This window comes from Stereum hirsutum (genome assembly GCF_000264905.1).
Source record: "Stereum hirsutum FP-91666 SS1 unplaced genomic scaffold STEHIscaffold_15, whole genome shotgun sequence".
Taxonomy (NCBI): domain Eukaryota; kingdom Fungi; phylum Basidiomycota; class Agaricomycetes; order Russulales; family Stereaceae; genus Stereum; species Stereum hirsutum.
This window is the reverse complement of record NW_006763145.1, coordinates 36,345-55,169: the sequence shown is the minus strand read 5'-3', so window position 1 is coordinate 55,169 and position 18,825 is coordinate 36,345. Positions and strand designations below refer to the sequence as shown.

The following is an 18,825-nucleotide window of genomic DNA, read 5'->3' as shown; positions in this document are numbered from 1 at the left end:
TCCTCCGGCTCGAACCTGCGAGCCAGTTAGCATTGTGGGGGCCGGGTCGGAAAGACCAGAGGTACGAACTGTTCTCGCGAGCTCACCAGGGGTAGCAGGAAATACAGTTGGACATACAGAGGAATGTGTGTTTGCGGTACACCAAGTATATGTCAGTGTCAACTTGACTGGAGACACATTTCGTTCCACACATTGTAACGCGCCTTTGAACACATCCAGCGAAGGCAACGAGCGAGAGGGAAGGGAGGACCTTCAGCGAGACCGAAAGTAACGCATGCAGGAGCAGTGTCCGAATCCGCGCTTGCTCTATTCACGAATTCGACATAGGACTGCTAGACAGCTGCTGAATAATCACGACTTGAGACTTACAAAGTGTCGACAATGCTTTGAAGGCAGAACGGGAGGCGAGTGGCCTGGGAGAGATCATATAGGTGGGTAGAGAAAGCCGGAAAGACAAGACTTTTGAGGGTGCGACCAATGAAGAAACAGAGTCCCGAGAGCATCGGCCCACGGAGCGCTCGGAGAGAATGGTGGGCGGAGTCGTTCGAGATGGAGGTAAAAAAAAAGGAGTTTGAAGGTTATGCGATAGAAAAGAATGCGAGGTGTCCAGCAGTGCGGCGCGGAGAATGTATGGTGGGCGTCTAATCTTTTCGAGTAAGGATCGCCTCAGACCTTAGCCTGGGGTGCTGCAAGGAGGTGAGGATGAGCTTATGCCGCTGAAGGAAACCAAGGTACCAGAGGCATCAAATGAAAGCTGAGAGTTTGTGACGGACGAATGGTTATTGCCATGACCCGGATGTAGCCACTCGGAGAAATAGCAAGAGGTAAAAAATGCAGGCGGCGAGTCTTGCACTCCGTATCGCCAGAGAGGTATCAAAAAGACTTATGACAATGGTCCATTTCGTGAAGTCGGACATGGGCGCTTAGGCAGTCCTGCAAGCTGCAGGATAATGCGGTAGATATGAGAGTGTCTAGATAGGATCGTGAGGGAAAGTTAAAGCTCTTACTTTGGCGCTATTTCGCTGGTATGGGGTCCTATACGAGCTTCCTGGGTAGCCGTTTGAGGGAAAGTGGCAACTCCGCTCCGTTCACGCGATTCCAAGGAATGCTGGGGCCCTTGAGGTTCTGCAACTGCCTCAGCGATGGTAGGCGTGTGGATTTAAAGTTGTGGATACTCCTTCTCGTGGAAGAGATATCAAAGGCGAGAGCAAGTGGCGAAAAGGAACGAGAGCCTGAGCTGCCGAGAACAAAGAACATGGGCACCAGCAGAGATTGCACCGCCCAGGACGCTCAGCAACTCTCCAAGGGGCATTCACCCTTACCCTTCTGCAAAACAGGCCTTTTTCAGGGGTTTTTGTGTAAGACCTAGGGTGGCGGACCGAACCTAGGTTTGGTACCCAAAACGTTTTGTACCGGGTTAGTTACCGGTTTGGAACCAGTAACTTACTGACCCCTCTGAGGAGGGTAGGTTAGGTACCCAAAGGTCACGTGTTGCCACAAGGTCACCACCTCACCAAGGCTTGTCAAATAAATTTCTGTCAAAGTAATTTGTGGGCCCAGGAAGATAGCACAACGTATATTGTGTTCTACCGCAGTTTGAAGCGAATTCACCTTTTTAGGAGGATTGGTGGCAGATATTATGGACATTGCCGAGCTCTGCCGGCACTTGGTCAGAATATCATGACAATATTTATCAAATGCTAGCCATGCAGGTATTGTCCATGTTGTGTGGGTAGTTTTAGTAATTCCAAGCATTTACAGCTCCGTCTTACAACAAAAATGAGCACAACACAAAGGGTAGGCACTCCCAGGCAAAGTCCACTAGTACTGTGGCGCCACACAACCATGCAGGGGACATCGCGCTGTGCGCGAGAAAATTTGGGCATAAAATCATATTTTGCTGCACGTGAGGTGACTTTCCGAGTACCTTACCTGGTAAGTTACCGCCCTCTCTGACCCGGCATGGTAAGTTACCTGGTACCTAACCGTCAGGGAGGTTTGGTCCGCCACCCTAGTAAGACCATCTGAGTAGCTAGCACGTTGTGGACGATGCACTTATTAATATGGTGGTTTGGTGTGGCGACATTTCTCAAAAAACTGCCAAGGCGTAGACTGTGGCCGGATTCTGATGACCCACGTGACTCATGCCGTTCGGCGGGGCATCGCCGTCAAGCAGATGTCGGCACCATCGTTGCTCTCCTCCTTTTCTATCTTCGTTCTTGTTCACGCCGGTTATATCTTGCTCATTCACTGCTGCCCAGAGGCAAACCCTGTCGACAAATATAATCATTCTCGAAAGTCATATCAATAATGTTCCCCTCACTTCGATTCATCTTACCTTACCTCCTCCTCCCGCTCGTCCATGCTTGTATGTCATTACTTTCCCATCCTTCTCTACAAGCTGTAGCGCAGTCTTGCTGATGTAGTGGCTTGGAAATCTCCGCAGACTTTGTCGTCAATTCGCCGGCAAAGGGCGATGAATGGATAAACGGCCAGACTTGGGGCGTATCATGGACGAAGGGCCTCCAAGACGACGTCGACGCCTTTGACATCGAGCTTTCCCGTATGAGCACAGATGGGATCATCTATGTTGCCAGCGCTGGTGCGTCGCGCTCACTTTCTCTCTGCTCTTTCCACTTACTCACTTTTTGTGTTCCACACTTCTCCTTCGTCACCACCCACCGCCATTCACACGACTCCACTCTCCCGCTCTATCCGTTCGATCCACTAGTCCCTGCACTTCTAGGCTCTTTCAATCTCGACATAACGGGCCTTCCAGCCGCAGACGACTACTATCTCCTCTTCATAAACTCAACGCACGGAGTCCTTTACGGCAACTCTTACGCCTTTTCCATCGTAGATTCCGCCACAAATGCTTCTACCCCCAAACTCGACTCATCCAAACCGACTGTCAGCGTTAGCGGTGGCCCGAATCCCACGGCAGTGTTTGCGACGACATTCCCGGCCAGTGCGAGTAGTGCGCTGGGTACTTATGTCATAGGGACGGGCGTGGTGGGGATGGTGGGCTTGGCGGTGGTGAGCATGATGGGCGGGGCTTGGGCGGTGTTGTGAGCAGACATTTCAGATGCATTACGCTGGATAGATGGACGGCGAGACGTTGGCGTATCAGACAGATGGTTACGAGAGGTGAGCAGACGGCTCTTTTGTGGCGGTGGGACACTGGATACGACACGATAAGGCCTTCCATATGTTCACGAGATCCTTGTTATACGTTCGTTTGGCCATTCGCACACCCCTCGTTTATACATTACTTTCTCCTTTCGCTGGGATTCTCGTCCGTGCATCGTTGTCACTGGTCGTGTTGTTATGGGTTGTACCATCCTTCCGTATCCTTTCTGCCTTTTTCTCTCCACGTACTTTACATACCTCAGCATAGCAATTTGCATGGACTATTTCCTCGCCGCCAGCACTGTCTCTTGCCAGCCCTCTCCAAGTATGCGAATGTCGCCGTGCCGTCTCACCCCACGATGGCTTCGATAGCTAAATATTGATCGGTTGATACGGCGAAGGGAAAGCTAATGAACATTTGACAATGTGGGAGTTGAACGTTGAACAATCATAACAACGTGGAGTTGAGCTTCAGATCTCGTTGCTCGCAGAGTCGTACTGGCTGGTACAGGCTGGTATCGTGGTACTTACTGCTTGCCGCCACAGTTTTTTACGCCACTCTCGGACCTCGCCGAGCGTTCCGGTTTTCTCCGGTTTTCTCCGATCGTGTTCGAGGATTTTCTCCCAACATTTCCCCGACCGCGAACTGTCTTCCAGCAATTGTGCCTGCCCTCCATCGTCGCAGAGTCTCCTATAATCTCGGTATACAGTTCGATAACCTCGAGCGGTGGATATGGACCTAGTAGTTCTCCCTACTCGAACCTATTTGACGGGTTCCCTCCTGCCATTCTCTGGTGCTCCTCTCATCTTTCTCTGACCTTGTTCTGCCCGCTCGGATAATGATGGTATCGGCATGTAAAGACGGCGGATTTGCCATTGCGACTCACATAATACAGGAAGGACTCAGCGAAGTGGCTGGCGAGTCTGCTTTGATCTTCCTCCATGAAGACAGCGTCAATCATGATGGCCGAAAATTCTCTGCCCGAGTCCAAATTGAGCCCCTGCTAGTCGACGCGTTTTCTGTTTTTGTGTTATGTGCATTTATTGCAATAGTTATAGCCGCTGCGCTCGAGAAGTGGGGGACATTGCTGGACAAGGTGCGTGATATCCGGGTTACATGTGATCTCTTCTTCGAGCACGGCTCTTGTCGTGTTGCGATTCCGGTCTTTGGGAGGGTGCACTTCCAGGGCATTTCGACCAGCTGAACGCACTGAAGTGCCTATTCCACAGATGTAGCCCATCCCTCAGGGGATATCACAGCGTCCTGAAATGACTTCGGCGCGAAATGAAACGTTGCAGTCGATTTCGTCCAATACACACATACTATCTTTTAGTGAGATCCTCGTCGCTCGTATTTCATGACGTCCTCGCCGTGCTTCGTAACTCTCAGAAAAGCGACGCAGCAGCGAAACTGACGGCTTCGTCTGACATGCCATTCGTAGGAGCACAGTGCATCTCCACGGAGAACGGTCCTCGACGGTCCTGAGCTCTTCAACGGCCACATTGTCGGTCGATAATTGGCCTCATTGTATTAGCAGACATTGCTTAAACCCTTTGATTGCCCGATGACGAAGACTCAAGGGTGTTCTTCGTGATCGATACGTATGGTTCAATCTCGTGCTTGGATGAGACTCGGAAGCCTAGACCTATAGACTCAAACGAAGGTGTTGGAAAACCTTTGACCTCCCTTCTTGTAATCACCAACCGTGGATAGGACTTCCAACTAATTTCTCGGTCATATACCATCATATATTGCTCAGCGATCAGTTGGACCGATCGTGATACACATTTGGCATGCAGGCGAGTACTTAATGTTTAACTTTACGATATTCAAGTGGCTGACGAAGGTATTGAACTACGTGCTTTGCCCAGATTCCGCATTTCTGTCGCGCGGGAAAGGAGGGGCGGCGGTAGAGGATGCCTTACTTTTATACCTCTGGATGGTCATGGCTGGCCTCGCCGAATCGACTGATCCGGTACAGCGAGTATCGCAGGCCAGCGGACCCGATCGTGAAGGTGATCGGCGTGGAACGAAACGCGGATGTAACCTCGAACACTACTCCAGCTCACATCCGCACATCTGATGTGACACCCGTCGTGGATGTTCCACATTCGATGATGGTATATACTCATCATCCTGTCATCGCCCCAGCGCAACTTTCTCATCATCTTGTCTTCTCTTCTGCGACTTTAGCTCTTCCTTATACGCACCTCACCCTCTTTGCTTTAATCATGGCCGACTCACCGCAGGTCCCGGAGCCCTCGTATTTCACGTCGCCCATGTGGAAGAGTCAAACGCGTTTCGATTCGCCAAACAACTCCGTTCCGGGCACTCCTGTCACCCCTGGTACCCCAGGTACACCGAACGAAGGCAGCTCGCTCCTACGAGAGAAGGCCTTCGAGCCGCGCGATCTCAAACGTTCATTGTTTAAGTTGAATAAACCTCCTCAAGTACGTTATTGTTACCCACGTATTCCCAATGTTCTACTCACGTCGGAGTAGCGAGACCCACGATCACCTTCACGGTCACACAATGGTCTCGATCAGCAGCCTACGTTGTCTGCAGAATCCAAGCGTTTTAAGGAAACCTCTGGATCTTTATGGGGCGCGCTCCGCCATCAAGAGACCTCTGTATCGACGTTGTCCATCCGCGGGTCGGATAGCCATTCGACGGCGGGCAGAGACATCGCTCCCACCTCCGTTCGAACCGAGCTCGAGCCAATCGAGGAGCCTTACGACTGGGGCCCTTCTACTGAGGACAAAATTCGCGGCGACAGCGTCTCTGGAACAGCTTCTTACCCATCCGGCAGCCGCTCGAATCTCAGTGCTGCCGCGCACTCCCAAGACCGTACTTCCGACTCCTTATATTCGTTGGATGACGACGTCGTCTTCGACGAGGACGGTGACGAGGTACCACAAGTACCACCGCTCTGGACAGAAGTCGACCCGCAGATCCCCACCGCTGTCCGGAATCCGTCGATGGTCACACTCCCGACAGGGACCGGTCCCACTACGCATCCGTGGATCGACGCACCTCCGTTTAATGTCATAGACCGCCCCACTCCCGTGATTCACAAGTTCCGAGCGACCTTCAAGATCACAGTATCCTTGGCAGTCGTCATATCTTTGGTCGTTGGGTACGCAGTCAAGTTGAAGATCGTCACTATTGGTTTCTGGTCCTTCGGAATGTATGGACTTCTTCTTTGCATCGGTGGGTACTCTATTCATTTCCATCTTGGATCATCTCATTGATGTCGATCTTCAGATTTCGCCGTTCAGGCAACGGTGGCTTCCATCAATCGTCGTCGGGTGAACAAAATATCGAAGACTTCCGATGTCGTCGCAGGAGTCGAAACGCTGAAGAGGCTCAAGGCTACCGGTGCGGATACCACAGAGCAGGTGGCTAGCATGCGACAGGTCTCCATAGCGGTGGTCGGGTACAGAGAGGACGAGGAGGCTTGGATCAAGGTCCGTCTCCACGCCATTCCTGTTGTGCCTGCGGCATATACTAACCGGCTATCGCGCAGTGTCTACAAAGTCTTCAAGCTCAGGATTATCCCATCAAACACATCATCGGTGTCGTGGACGGAAACGACGGTCCCGACTTGGATATGGCGACTGCATTTGGCAAAGCCTTTCCCGAAGACGAACGCCTCATTGTTCATCTTCCCGTCCTCCTCTCCGTCATGTACACCGAGAAGTATTGGGAGACGATCAAGGAGATGGGGTGCCGTACGCCCACACGCTGGGAGCTTTTCAAGATGTGGTTCACCCAGGCACCGCGCGAGGGGCAGGAGAAGGCTCACGTCGTCGCTTGGAATCACATCCTCGCGTACGTTCACGAGGCCGCAACAGCAGGGGGATGGGCTAACTGGAAAGGAATCTGCTTTTCGCAACCGCACGGACACAAACGCCACGCCATGTTCACCTCATTCGTCGTCGGCGCGTATGCACTCGGTACTAGGGATGCGATGCTTACTACGGACAGCGACACATACGTCCATCCTGATGCGGTCACCCATCTCCTCGCCCTTCTCATGAGCGATGTTAGAATGGCCGGCGTCACAGGAGATGTCCGTATCTGGAACAAAGACGATTCTTTCTTGGCCCTCATGTCGTCACTGCGGTATTGGTTCGCGTTCAAGTGAGTTATCGTTTCGCAGACAGTTTCACGGTGTTCTAATTCTCTTTTCTCAGTGTCGAGCGAGCTTGCCAGAGCGGTTTCCGTTGCGTCGGGTGTTTGTCTGGCCCCCTTGGGCTTTACAAGACTAGTGACCTCATTAGCGTCCTGGGCCCGTGGATTCTACAATCATTCCTTGGCAAGGAGACTACCTTCGGCGACGATCGCCATCTCACCAACCGCATCCTATCTCTCGGCCATTGGACCGGCTATTCGCATCTCGCCAAGTGCGAGAGCGATACGCCCGCTGGTTTCGTACGCTGGGTCAAACAACAGACACGCTGGTCCAAGAGCTTCTTCCGTGAGGCGTTTTGGTTCCCGAAGAGTTTTGCGTATGCCCAGTTCTGGCTCACCGTCGAGACGACCAAGCAGTTCATGTATCCCGTCATTCTGTCTGCTACCGTCTTGAAGCTGGTTTATCTCCCGAGAGACTGGATCTACCCCCTCCTCTGGTTGGGGACCATGTTCGGCGTCGCCCTCATCAAGAGCACTTACGGCGTTATCTGTATGCGCGATCCGACGTACTTTTTGTTCAGCATCTACGGGTTCATGGTAAGCTCGTTCATATCCTGTATCATTTTCCACGCTCACCACCCTCCAGTACTTCTTTGGTCTTCTGCCGTCGAAAATATTCGCAGGCTTGACCGTGGGAATCACGACATGGGGTACATCTGCACGCTCAAAAACCGAGTTCCAGCGTCCTGAGAGCCTCTATTCACGCACGACGCACATAGGACAGTGAGTACACCCCGCCAGCCATACACCCTCACGACCTGACTCGCGCATCGTAGTTTGGTCCTTTGGTATAGCTCCCTGGCCGTTGGCCTTGCGTACTTCCTTTCGTCGATCTTCCAGATCCGTGCAATCTGGTGCATATCGTTGCTCTGTTTCCCTCCCATCGTGCATCTCTACCAGGACGTGATCATCGGCGAAACTCGCTATGCCTTCTACCTGCTGAAGAAGTGGTACAAGAAACGCTCAGCTCATCGTACGACGGCCCCCGCCGTCGACCTCGAAAAAGCACAACTTGCAGGAAAATCTCGTGCAGGACACCGTGTCCGTTTCCGAATGCCGACTTTCAGACGGATGGCGCCTGCTCCAGCTGCCTCCTCGACCTCCGCGCCATCGTTGGAGTCGCCCTCCTCGCAACAATTAACGTCGCGGTCGACGTCTCCCTCGTCTATGTCCCATTCGTCGTCGTCGGCGCATGTCGATATCACAACTACGATCATTGAGGGTCTGGAGGTCCCTTCCGCTTTGGGACGTAGACGCTCTATCGCCGTGTGCACTGGCATAGATGAACATAATTCCATGGCTCCCAAGGACGTGATCGCGTGGAACGATACCTCGGGGGTAACTGGCAAGAATGTTTCGAATAGCGCCAGATCAACTGCGTCCTCTGTCAACTCTCTCAACCCACGCCGACCATCGATCTTCTCCAGCTCGAGCACCAATACGTTCATCTCATCGGCAGCATAATCGATATTCATCAAGCGACGCCCGTACGCGGCGGGATTGACTCATCTAGACAGAATGGGATATCTGCGCACGGGTTGGAGGCGACATTAACAAAACTTTTCATGAATCTCAGGACATTATCATCAATTATGTAGTATATCATGTATGAATCTTTCCTTGACCGCTATCATGAATGTATATGCATCTCTCACATGCAATGAAGAAAGATAGACTACCGCTAGAACGACATAGTAATATGCAGTATAGAGAAGTTTCGTGGGCCGCAAATACGTTATCTGACGATCTCCGCATACAAACTATCATCGATGACCTTCCCCTCCTCGAAGTGTTCGGCAAGCCGCGCAGATACAAGCATATGGGCGATATACTCTCGAGCATCTGAGCAACCGATGTCCCAAGACCACATGGTACAATGTGTCACAAACAATCGCGGCCAAATCTCTCTCCACGTCGATGCATCAAGGTCGAGCGAATTCGGGGGTTGGGTATTGAGGATTTTCTGCATCTTTTCATTTTCACCGTAAGCGAAAATATTCACCATTGTGCGGGCAGGATGACTAAGATCTGGGAAATCGAGGAGGTGCAGAATCCTACGGATCGCCTTAAGACCTTCCTGGCGTGTAGCTTGACAGTCGGGGGAGATGAAGGACTATGAAACGCCGGAACGGATAAGCATCAAGGAATGCGATGCATGGGCAGTATCGTACACTCACTTCGCTGTCTGTGCCCGGGAAACGAAAGACTTCACTATTCCTACCGCATCAGCAATGGAATCATATCTGTCCCTAGCTTCTAGGAGCGTTTGAAGACCCTCTTTCCTCAGATGCTCAACATCTTTGCGATCGCCGTAAACGGTACGGGCGGAGAGAAGAGCCTCAACACGGACATGACCCCACATCCATGATCACACAGTGGCTGGTGCACGCCATATGGGAATGTAGGATACGTCGCGTCCGCAAGCGTCATTCAAATCTGAGAAGAGCAAGATGATAGTTGAATGCAAGACTGCCACGGAGTACATTGTTTGGGCTGACCTTGCTCAAGCTCGATTGGCTCGCCTTTGAACCCCTCCGTCATGACCATAACGACATCGACATCGGAGTCTTTGTGGGCACGACCTCGTCCAACGGAACCAAATATTCCGGCCCAGACGATCTTACTTCGGTTTTCCTCCTTTTCCCACACGGGTTGAAGGCGAACGCGCATTTCTTCGAACGTTGGAATCGACGTTGAGCGTAGAGAAGAAGTGCTTTATCGCAAACATGGTTGAAGGCGCGATAACGCGGAGGATATGAGGATAAGTGATCTGGACGACGCCTGAGGTATCATGACTCGAGAAGAGAATTGCGGCTTATACGTCAAACAACTCCCGTCTGTTCAAAATACCGGCTATGTCCGATTGTTCTCACGTAAGCAATCCCAGGCCTTGGCGAATAGCAGTCAACTCTTGACCGTGACCCTCTGGTCAATCATCGCAGGTGGATGTATGATAGAGGGGGCAAGGAGGAGGAGGAACTTAAGAAAGGCCGAATAGAGGACGGTGACGTAGGTGCTTTCGGAAGTCCGAGCAACCAGGTCGGAGAAAGCGTCACTCGCCGTGTGGTCGGGTCCGGAACATGACAACGATCCGAGGCCTGAAAGGCTTCCGCTGATCGGATGTTCCCCGCCTTTTGCCCGCCTCCCAGCAACGTTCAAGAGGTCCTCCATCTGCAGAATGCGTTAAAGGACTCACGCCTTGGTATGCACAACCTTCCGATCCGGAGGCTGGCTAGAGTCTGGTTCAAATGTCTCGTCGATTCTCAAGGCGACGAACATCAGTCATTCGGTACCGCATCAGCAAACTGCGACTTCGATCGAGACGGCCAACTGAATTGAATCTGACGCGGATGTCAGCCCAGCATCTCAGTTTTCGTCCAAGATTGTTGGATGCGCAATGACCTCATCAATTCATCCCGCCTCCGAGCAAGCTGGGGATATAAAGGCCAAGCTCTCTACCCCTTCTTACACATCCACCGCTCAGACTTACCCCATTGCAATCAGCACTCTTACCCGTCACTTTTCCCGTTTACTACGAATCAATCATGTCCTCCAACGAGCCCAAGTGAGTCTTGTTACTTCGATTGCAAGATTCAGAGGCAACGAACGACGGCGGATAACTGAAGATGCCGTTCTTACCCCCGCTCTGCAGCAAGACCACCGGTCAGTACCACTCGCTGAAGGGGACCGTTGTTGAAGCCGTAAGTTTCTACTCCCTATTTTCACTTCACTACTCCGCTGCTTCCATTCCCCCACGCCCGTATGCGCCATCCAGCCCCTATTCCTTCGTCATCTCTGTCCTCCTTCTCACTGCCCCTGATCCCATCCCGCCGTCCGATCTCGTCTATCTCGTTTGACCATATATACCCCTTCTGAATGCACAATATCATATCTCTACCTTCTCCCTACTTCAAAATCCTGTACTGATTTCTCACCATTCCCCCACAGATCGGTAACGTGACTGGCGCCGAATCTTGGCAAACCTCCGGCAAGGAGGAGCATGCCGCAGGTGAAGCAGAATACAAGGCCGCCCAAGCCCAAGGTTATATGGAGGGAACTGCTGATAGAGTCGTGGGGAAGAAGGATGCGATCGTTGGCGCCGTCACGGGGGATAAGACGCAGCAGACTTCTGGTGAGCATAAATCCTTTGCTGTTGCGTCGTGGTTGGGTTGAGTGCGGGACTGAGATGATGGCTGGTGCTGATAATTTCCGGTGTGGTGTAGGCAATCTCCAGAATGATAAGGGCCAAGCAAAGCAGGAAGTCAACAAGAATGTTTGATGCGTAGAGCGTTCATAGGGGTCGACGGACTTCGAGATCGTCATCGTTACCTACGTCTGAAGTGACTTGTATAATGGAAGTGATTGTGAATGTTTGACAATCTTACCTGTTTATTACAATCCGAGCTACGAATATGAAGAAAGTGAAATCATTCGAGGAACTCGAAAACCAGGAACAATAGTGATTAAAAGAGACGGAGAAGGTTGGGATTGGGTTGGGAGAAGGGGCGATGAAGACCGGGAGGGGCGAACCTGAGAGATTGTTCAACCGCCAACTGATCCATCCTCCCCACACGTATCCATAATAATATGGTGGTTTTGTTTGACGGGATTTGATGAAGACACAGCCGACGAAGCAAGGAGGGAGAGGAAAGAGGAGCGGGTGTTCGTCGCCAGGGCCCTGGAACTATAAGTACATGCGTCGAACGCGCATTTCTCCGAATCGTCCAGACCCAGAAACTCGGCTTCGAGGTCGCACTCTGTTTGACCATGAGCTCAACAGTGGACATGGTGGTCGCATACCAGTCAAAGGGCCAGTTGCCATTCAAAGTCTTGTCCTTCCGCTACTAAACGTTCTATATCCAATGGTGAGATATGTGGTTTGCGTCCCTCACGTAAAGTCGACGATTCCGTTATTGCGGACGTAGTGGTTAACTGTTCACTGGTCACCTGGTACGTCCCGCTCTCTCCACAGCCGCTAGGAAGTATATATCACTGATTATACTCCACTATCACCATGTACGAAGTAATCTTGGCCGAGTATTATTAACAACACTCTCAACGCCCGTCTCTACGCTCGGAGCGCCCGAATCGAGGTTCGTGTACCTCAACATTCCGGCCGTCATAGAATTCTTCATCTCATCATCTCCCTGTACTCCCTCCCAGCTCATTCACGCATCCACGCATTCTCAAATGACACCATCCACGAACGAACCTCGAAAATAGAGTCCACGCCCACGCCACACCCGCGCTCATCAACATCTGCAAGGGCGTCGAGCGGGACACACCCATTTCTTACCTGGATCCTATCCTGGAGAGGTACTTGAAACTGTGCAGTCTTGCGAGGTTGTCTGTCCATCGTAATAGCGATGACAATGGAGGGAATGGAGGACGGGAATGGAGGAGGTGCGGATGGGACGAGCGGGAGGAGTTGATGCGCACGAGCAGATGATTAGGACGTTGGTTATAGTTGCAGATGCGAGTGAAAATACATTTGCGAAGGTGAACTTTCTTCCCTTCTTGGTGTCGTTGGGGTGTTTCGGATTAGGACTTGTGCTGACGTTGGCTTGGTTTACTCTTTTCTGTGGCGTGTGGTGAGGTAGACGCGTCGACTGTATTATTGATTTGTCGTCGATGAAGCATCACTCGAGCATCATGAGCCTGCTCCTGAACGTGCTCAGGAATACGAATACGACTGTGCCTGGGAATAGGAAGTTGAGGGTCAAGGCGATGGAATGTGCAGAGCTGATCGGTGCGTTGTATCTCTACCTGTTCCCACCGCATCGGAACGCTGATTTGATGTGTCTTGTCTATAGCGATCGCGGTGGGACGAGAAGTCCTCAGGTCAGACTCACAGTCTTTGTGTAGCAGATGATCTGAATGCACAGTGCGTTATTCTTCGTTTCCGCTGTCCTTCTCGTGACTGCTTTACGATTTCCCTGGTCTAGTTCCGTGCTTCAAGACAGACCAGTCGGCCCCTTCGACGCCACGCTATCACACTACCTCATAATGACGTGGGCGAATGTTTATCGAACTCTGGAACTATGGCGTTGGGGTCTAAGCCGTATCTTCCGATTATGCCGCAGCCCTAGAGGGCTACGAGCGTGAACGCAGATATTTCAATCCGTGGTTCGCCTATATCCCTTTGTCTTTTTGTCTTCTTCGTCATTTAGTTACGCGGTCAGGCTGGCTTATCTTTTCTTATGCGTTCGGTGCATGTAGAAGACGAAGATCCTATAGAAGACCGGAAGACGATCGCTATTGACGGGAAACAGGCTGTCGAACGCCCTTTCGCCGTCGACCGGAAGTGTCCTACAGGCGTTCGAGACGCTGGCGGCATATGTGTCCACGCTCGAGCTTGTGTTGCCGAGCGTGAAGTATTAATACACATGATTGGGATTAGAGCGGCTTGTGCAATGTACGTGCTCCCTTCGTCTCCTCGATACAGAGAATGCGAACGGGCTGTACTAACGGTATTCGGACGATAGAATCGTGCTCATGCTCATCTTACCCCGCGGAACTGCAACACGCTAAGGAACCAAACGGTCTCAAAGATCTACTCCCAACTCATCGCCTAATCGCCACTCAAACCGACGCTCCCTTCCTCCATCGCTATACAAATTCCTCTCCCACACGCTTCGCGTCCTCTCCCCCCCAGTATCTTCATTCCCCACTCTTGGACGCCACGCAGCACCAGCTTTCCAGCATGAGCGAGAGTAGAAAGCACCGTACGTCGAAGCTGGGTGGGTACGAGAACGGAGGAGGTGATGAGCAGGGTGCCTTGGATTTGGATGCGGAGAAGGGGGTTGCCGACTGTGGAGGAGATGGAGGATTTCACGTTGGAGGCTGTCGAGAGGTTGTTGGAGACGTTTGAGGAGCTTGGGGAGAGATACTTGGCTGGGGGTACAGGCGATTATGGTCGTGGTGGGAGCATGAGGAATATTGGGCAAATGTCACTCCTCAAAGCGCTAATTGGACGATGCGAAACAGAGGAGGAACGTGCGAGAGAAGTCAGCATGTGCGCCTTGCCCAATATAATCTGTGTCCTTCACATCGGCGTTCAGCGGGTAGTGCGGAGCCCGAACGCTCATGGAGGGAAAGTGGAAGAGGTCGTCGAACACAGTATCGCTTTTCTGACCCGAGGCGAGGGCAAACAAGCGAACGAGCTTCTTGGTAAAAGTTAGACTGCATGGTGATATATGGACTTGGGGAACTCCGGCCTATCCATTGGTCAGATGTTTCAAAATATGATCCTTTGTGGGAGGGGGAGATGAGATGGAGGATTTCTTTCGGGCTTGAGGGGAAACCCTGTCTTGAGTGAATTTGATGAGCGTCTATGCTTCAAGGTACGTCTATTCTCGGTCGGCCATCCTGCTTCGCTTACTCCGTTTGTTGCTCTGGCTCTCCCTAACTGAGAAGCGTTTTGTCCGAAAGTCTTCTTATCATATGCAACAAACAGTGGAATACCCACTATACGCACCTTATAAGCTCGTGCCGGTTTAGCGCACTTCGATTTGATTGGCGAACTCCTTTTCGTCTTTTGGTTCTCACAGACAATAGGCGAAATGGCTTTCGTCTTCTCTCGTCTCCTCCACTTCATAGTCAGCTCCTGCATAATTTCCGTTCTTGGTGCGTTGTATCAGAACCCGTCGCAAATACCTGCCAACACCTTGTATGACTACATTATCGTCGGAGGTACGACCTGAGACCATCCCTCTAGGCAATCGTTTGAGGTTTAATGTTATCGTTTGGGCATTGTACCTTGGGATGAGATAGGTGGTGCCGGTGGGGGAGTAATCGTCAATAGATTGACTGAGGAGCCGGAAGTGAGGGTTTTGCTCATTGAGGCTGGCTCTAGGTGCGTAAACCATCACTCATATGTTCCTCCCAGACATTCCATGGTATATTTGCAGCTCATATCAACGCTTCGATGTAGTGACTATACGAACTTGGACATCGAGGTCCCAGGGTTTGCGGCCACTCTCGCGGGATCTCAATTTGTATGCATATTTATATTGTTCACGCACTCAAGGCTTATCGCTCGGGCCATGATACTGTCCACAGGACTGGAACTTCACTACAGCATCTATGCCTGGTTACAATGATAGATCTATAGCATACGCCCGTGGGTTCGTCCTCGGCGGGTCTACGTCAATCAGTATGTTCCTCTTCTTTTCATCCGTAAACGGCATCAGCCCACCCAATAACGTTGTCCACCAGATTTCATGGCGTTCAATAGAGGATCAAGGGACGATTTCGATAGATATGCGACTTATACGGGGGACGATGGATGGTCTTGGGACGGATTGTACCCGTATATGTTGAAGGTGAGTATATCGAGTCATCGTAAGTTGGTTCCGGAAGAGGTATATCAATGGTAATTATCACATGCGGACGCAGCTGGAGACCTTGACACCCCCTGCCGATGGTCGCGACACTACTGGAGAAATCATACCCGCTGATCATGGCACTGACGGTACTTTGCTTCTCTTTTCTCTCAATCGATGCGTTAACTATATCATTACGCTTTGTACAGGTCCTGTCATGATAAGCCTCACTGGATATACCGAGGGTACAGACTCACTCGTTCTGAATGCGTCCGCTGACCTGTCTTCCGAGTTCCCGTATAACGAAGATGTCAATTCGGGAGACAGCATTGGCATCAGTATGTCTACGGCGCTATTTGCGACTTCACAACTTGCTCATTAAAAATCTTACAGGCTGGGCGCAGTGGGATGTATGCGTTCTTTACATTTCTATGGCTTCAGATGAGAGTAGTAAACGAATATATCTTGTAGATCGCTGATGGCGCCCGCGATGGATCAGCAAGGGCATACATTGAGCCTGCGCTCAATCGCTCCAACCTCGACGTCCTTGTGAACACCTCAGTAGCAAAGCTGATTCGAATCGGAACGGACAATGATCTCCCTATATTTCGTGGAGTACAGTTTGCACAGAACAACTCTGGTACGGTACAGTTTGATTTCTCGTAACCAGAACTTTGGGATGTGGATGACAGAGCTGATATTCGTGACTAGGTTCGGTGTACTTTATGAATGCGAGTCGCGAGGTCATTCTTTCCGCAGGCCCAATCAAGACGCCTCATATTCGTAAGACGCATGTTTTCACTTTCGCTGTGGCCCTTTTTATCATAATACTACCAGTCATGCTCTCGGGCATTGGCGACCCCTCTGTCCTATCTGTGGTCGGCATTGACACAATTGTGGAGCTTCCGGATGTCGGCCAAAACTTACAGGTACGTTCCTCCCACAACGCATACACATGGAAAATTTCTCCTTATCTGCTCTTTTCCACGATTGGTCAATTGATCATGATACCGGCGATTATCAGGACCATCCACTGCTTGCAATAAACTGGGAAGTGACCTCTAACGACACAGTCCTCGATAATCTCACTCAGAACAGGACCTTTGCTGCCGAACAGCTCGCACTATGGCAGACTAACAGGACTGGATATCTCGTCAACTCTGCGGGAAGTCAGTGGGGATGGCTGAGGGTTCCGGCGAACGAAACGAGTGTTTACGGAGGTGGAAGTACTAAGGATCCAAGCTCGGGACCTACGGCAGCAAATTACTAGTTCATCTTTGTGGTATGCTGATGTCTGAGAGATCTGAATATTCGCGGATATAAGTATGCGGAAGATACCGACTGATGGTCTCTTTAGGATGGATTCCTTAACTTCAATGACGCTGCACCAACGAGCGGACACTATTTCAGCATGCTCGTAAATCTTGTCTCGCCCGCCTCTCGTGTGTCCTCCATTTTATCCTACTGCGGCCTCTCTGTGCTGACGCCTTCCCACATGGGCCAACTAAACATACAGGCGGCAATATTACTCTGACATCCGCCGATCCCTTCGCGCATCCTCTCATCTCCGCCAACTTGATCTCACCCGAAGAACCACTCGACATCCACGCCCTCGTCTACGCAGTTAAGGCAGCTCGTCGATACGTATCAACCCGAGCCTTTGACGGCTATATCATTGAGGAGGTTGGATCGAGTCTGAACGCGACCACGGACGAGGAGATTGAGCAGTGGATCCGAAATACTGCTCAGACGGTGAATCACGTCTCCTGCACAGTACCTATGGGTAGGAATGGGAGTGCGAATGGTATAGGCGATGGTGCACTGGAAGTTGATCTGAGAGTGAAAGGTACGGTTGGGCTGAGGGTTGTTGACGCTTCCGTCTTCGTGAGTCAACTTTATCCCTCAAATTTTCGCGCTCCTTATCTTTTCATGGATGGGAATCGCAGCCTTATATTCCTGCAGCCCACACAATGGGTCCGACCTTCATAATCGCGGAGCGTGCAGCGGACTTACTCAAGGCTGCCGATAGTCGTTACAGCAGTGATTATAGCTCCGACTCGTGGTTTCAAGGTGTATCCTCCTGAGCGATTGATATGGAATCTTGACACCGAAACCGTTTGGAAACCGTAACATATGTACCTCTTTGGTTTTGTCGTTCCTATTTTCCTTCGGATAGGGAAGCCTGTCGTAGCCAGTTTTAGCTATTTGACTTCGACGCGAGGGCTGTGAGCAAGCATGGCATATGGCCGCGTTCTCAAGGTGCGATATATTAGTCGAAGACTGAGGCACGTATCATAAATATAAGGGTAATGTATTTTATGTGGCACCGAAAGATATATCAGAGATCCATCGCATCATCAAAGTCATCTCTTGACAAGAGGCGAGCATTCAGAACCTTCCCCAGATGCGTCGCTTGATACCCCATCCCTTTCCTTCTGAGACCGAAAAGCCTCTTCAACAACAGTATCGGACTCTCCTCAAACAAACATACGGCTGCCATTTCCCCGTTTCTTACGCTCACTGGTACAAAGCGATCTCCACCCATCACTCCAACGCCTTCGTTTCCACTCGAAGGAGGCTGTGGGTGTCGGACTGTTGGAGGGCTGCCCTTGGTGGGATAAATCGGGTCAGAATGAGGGTTGAAATGAGTGACAGGCGAAGGAGGTGCTGGAGTAGCGGGAGGTGTAGGATGTGGCGTAGGGTTCACGACGACTACGCGGGGAAAGAGACTCGATGTGGATATAGAGTTCGATCCGGAGGGAGGTGTGGATGGAGCATGCGGAGATTGCGCAGGTTGTGAGAGTAGCATGCCCGGAAGGGGGGATACGACGACGCAGGTGGAATCGGGTCGTGGCGGTATTGGGGACGCGTCACAGGAAGGCCTGGGCTGGTGAATAGGCCCGACCAGCTTATTGTCCGGGAGCATATCGACGATGATGCGGCCGACGGATGAGCTGGACTTAGAACGGATACTCGATGGACGGTAGCTCGATGCGGGAGAGACTGAGAGTCGATGGTCGATCTCGGAGAATGACGCGCCGGCGCGTCCATTCGGCGATGAAGGCGAGGGGACACGCTGGGCGGAGGTAGAGGTGAGGTATGGACCTGGCAAAGAGCACAATGAACAGGGGAACCGAGGAAAGATACAGAATGAATGGTACTCACCATCGTAGTAAC

The 18,825-nt window shown here is 51.4% G+C and overlaps 7 protein-coding genes across 7 annotated transcripts; 5 read left to right on the top strand and 2 right to left on the bottom strand.

Annotated features, from left to right (window-relative positions):
* Positions 1 to 2,207: 2,207 nt before the first annotated feature.
* STEHIDRAFT_124417 (uncharacterized protein) lies at positions 2,208 to 3,471 on the top strand. Its single transcript, XM_007308308.1, has 3 exons — positions 2,208 to 2,368; positions 2,447 to 2,602; positions 2,732 to 3,471. The coding sequence occupies exons 1-3, from the start codon at positions 2,311 to 2,313 to the stop codon at positions 3,070 to 3,072; spliced, it is 555 nt and encodes a 184-aa protein (XP_007308370.1). The 5' UTR covers positions 2,208 to 2,310; the 3' UTR covers positions 3,073 to 3,471.
* Positions 3,472 to 7,100: 3,629 nt separating this feature from the next.
* Positions 7,101 to 8,051, top strand: STEHIDRAFT_64713 (uncharacterized protein; the record flags this gene model as incomplete). The annotated part of the gene is made up of 3 exons (XM_007308259.1): positions 7,101 to 7,273; positions 7,327 to 7,861; positions 7,911 to 8,051. The coding sequence occupies 3 exons, from the start codon at positions 7,101 to 7,103 to the stop codon at positions 8,049 to 8,051; spliced, it is 849 nt and encodes a 282-aa protein (XP_007308321.1).
* Positions 8,052 to 9,059: 1,008 nt separating this feature from the next.
* On the bottom strand, positions 9,060 to 9,359 carry STEHIDRAFT_65204 (uncharacterized protein; the record flags this gene model as incomplete). The annotated part of the gene is made up of 1 exon (XM_007308294.1): positions 9,060 to 9,359. A coding segment is annotated over one exon (300 nt), but the record flags the coding sequence as incomplete, so codon positions are not given.
* A 1,510-nt stretch (positions 9,360 to 10,869) lies between these two features.
* On the top strand, positions 10,870 to 11,603 carry STEHIDRAFT_114166 (uncharacterized protein; the record flags this gene model as incomplete). Its single annotated transcript, XM_007308307.1, has 4 exons — positions 10,870 to 10,889; positions 10,977 to 11,025; positions 11,273 to 11,456; positions 11,548 to 11,603. 4 exons carry the CDS (start codon positions 10,870 to 10,872, stop codon positions 11,601 to 11,603), a joined length of 309 nt encoding a protein of 102 aa, XP_007308369.1.
* Positions 11,604 to 12,539: 936 nt separating this feature from the next.
* Positions 12,540 to 12,919, top strand: STEHIDRAFT_64995 (uncharacterized protein; the record flags this gene model as incomplete). The annotated part of the gene is made up of 2 exons (XM_007308283.1): positions 12,540 to 12,674; positions 12,725 to 12,919. Coding segments are annotated over 2 exons (330 nt in total), but the record flags the coding sequence as incomplete, so codon positions are not given.
* A 490-nt stretch (positions 12,920 to 13,409) lies between these two features.
* Positions 13,410 to 13,712, bottom strand: STEHIDRAFT_133891 (uncharacterized protein; the record flags this gene model as incomplete). Its single annotated transcript, XM_007308306.1, has 2 exons — positions 13,410 to 13,464; positions 13,549 to 13,712. The coding sequence occupies 2 exons, from the start codon at positions 13,710 to 13,712 to the stop codon at positions 13,410 to 13,412; spliced, it is 219 nt and encodes a 72-aa protein (XP_007308368.1).
* Positions 13,713 to 14,886: 1,174 nt separating this feature from the next.
* STEHIDRAFT_133890 (alcohol oxidase) lies at positions 14,887 to 18,542 on the top strand (the record flags this gene model as incomplete). Its single annotated transcript, XM_007308305.1, has 16 exons — positions 14,887 to 15,016; positions 15,098 to 15,179; positions 15,258 to 15,321; positions 15,386 to 15,479; positions 15,542 to 15,648; positions 15,722 to 15,797; positions 15,858 to 15,986; positions 16,042 to 16,058; positions 16,120 to 16,288; positions 16,360 to 16,431; positions 16,486 to 16,577; positions 16,673 to 16,917; positions 17,044 to 17,090; positions 17,165 to 17,532; positions 17,595 to 17,688; positions 18,304 to 18,542. The coding sequence occupies 16 exons, from the start codon at positions 14,887 to 14,889 to the stop codon at positions 18,540 to 18,542; spliced, it is 2,025 nt and encodes a 674-aa protein (XP_007308367.1).
* Positions 18,543 to 18,825: the final 283 nt, after the last annotated feature.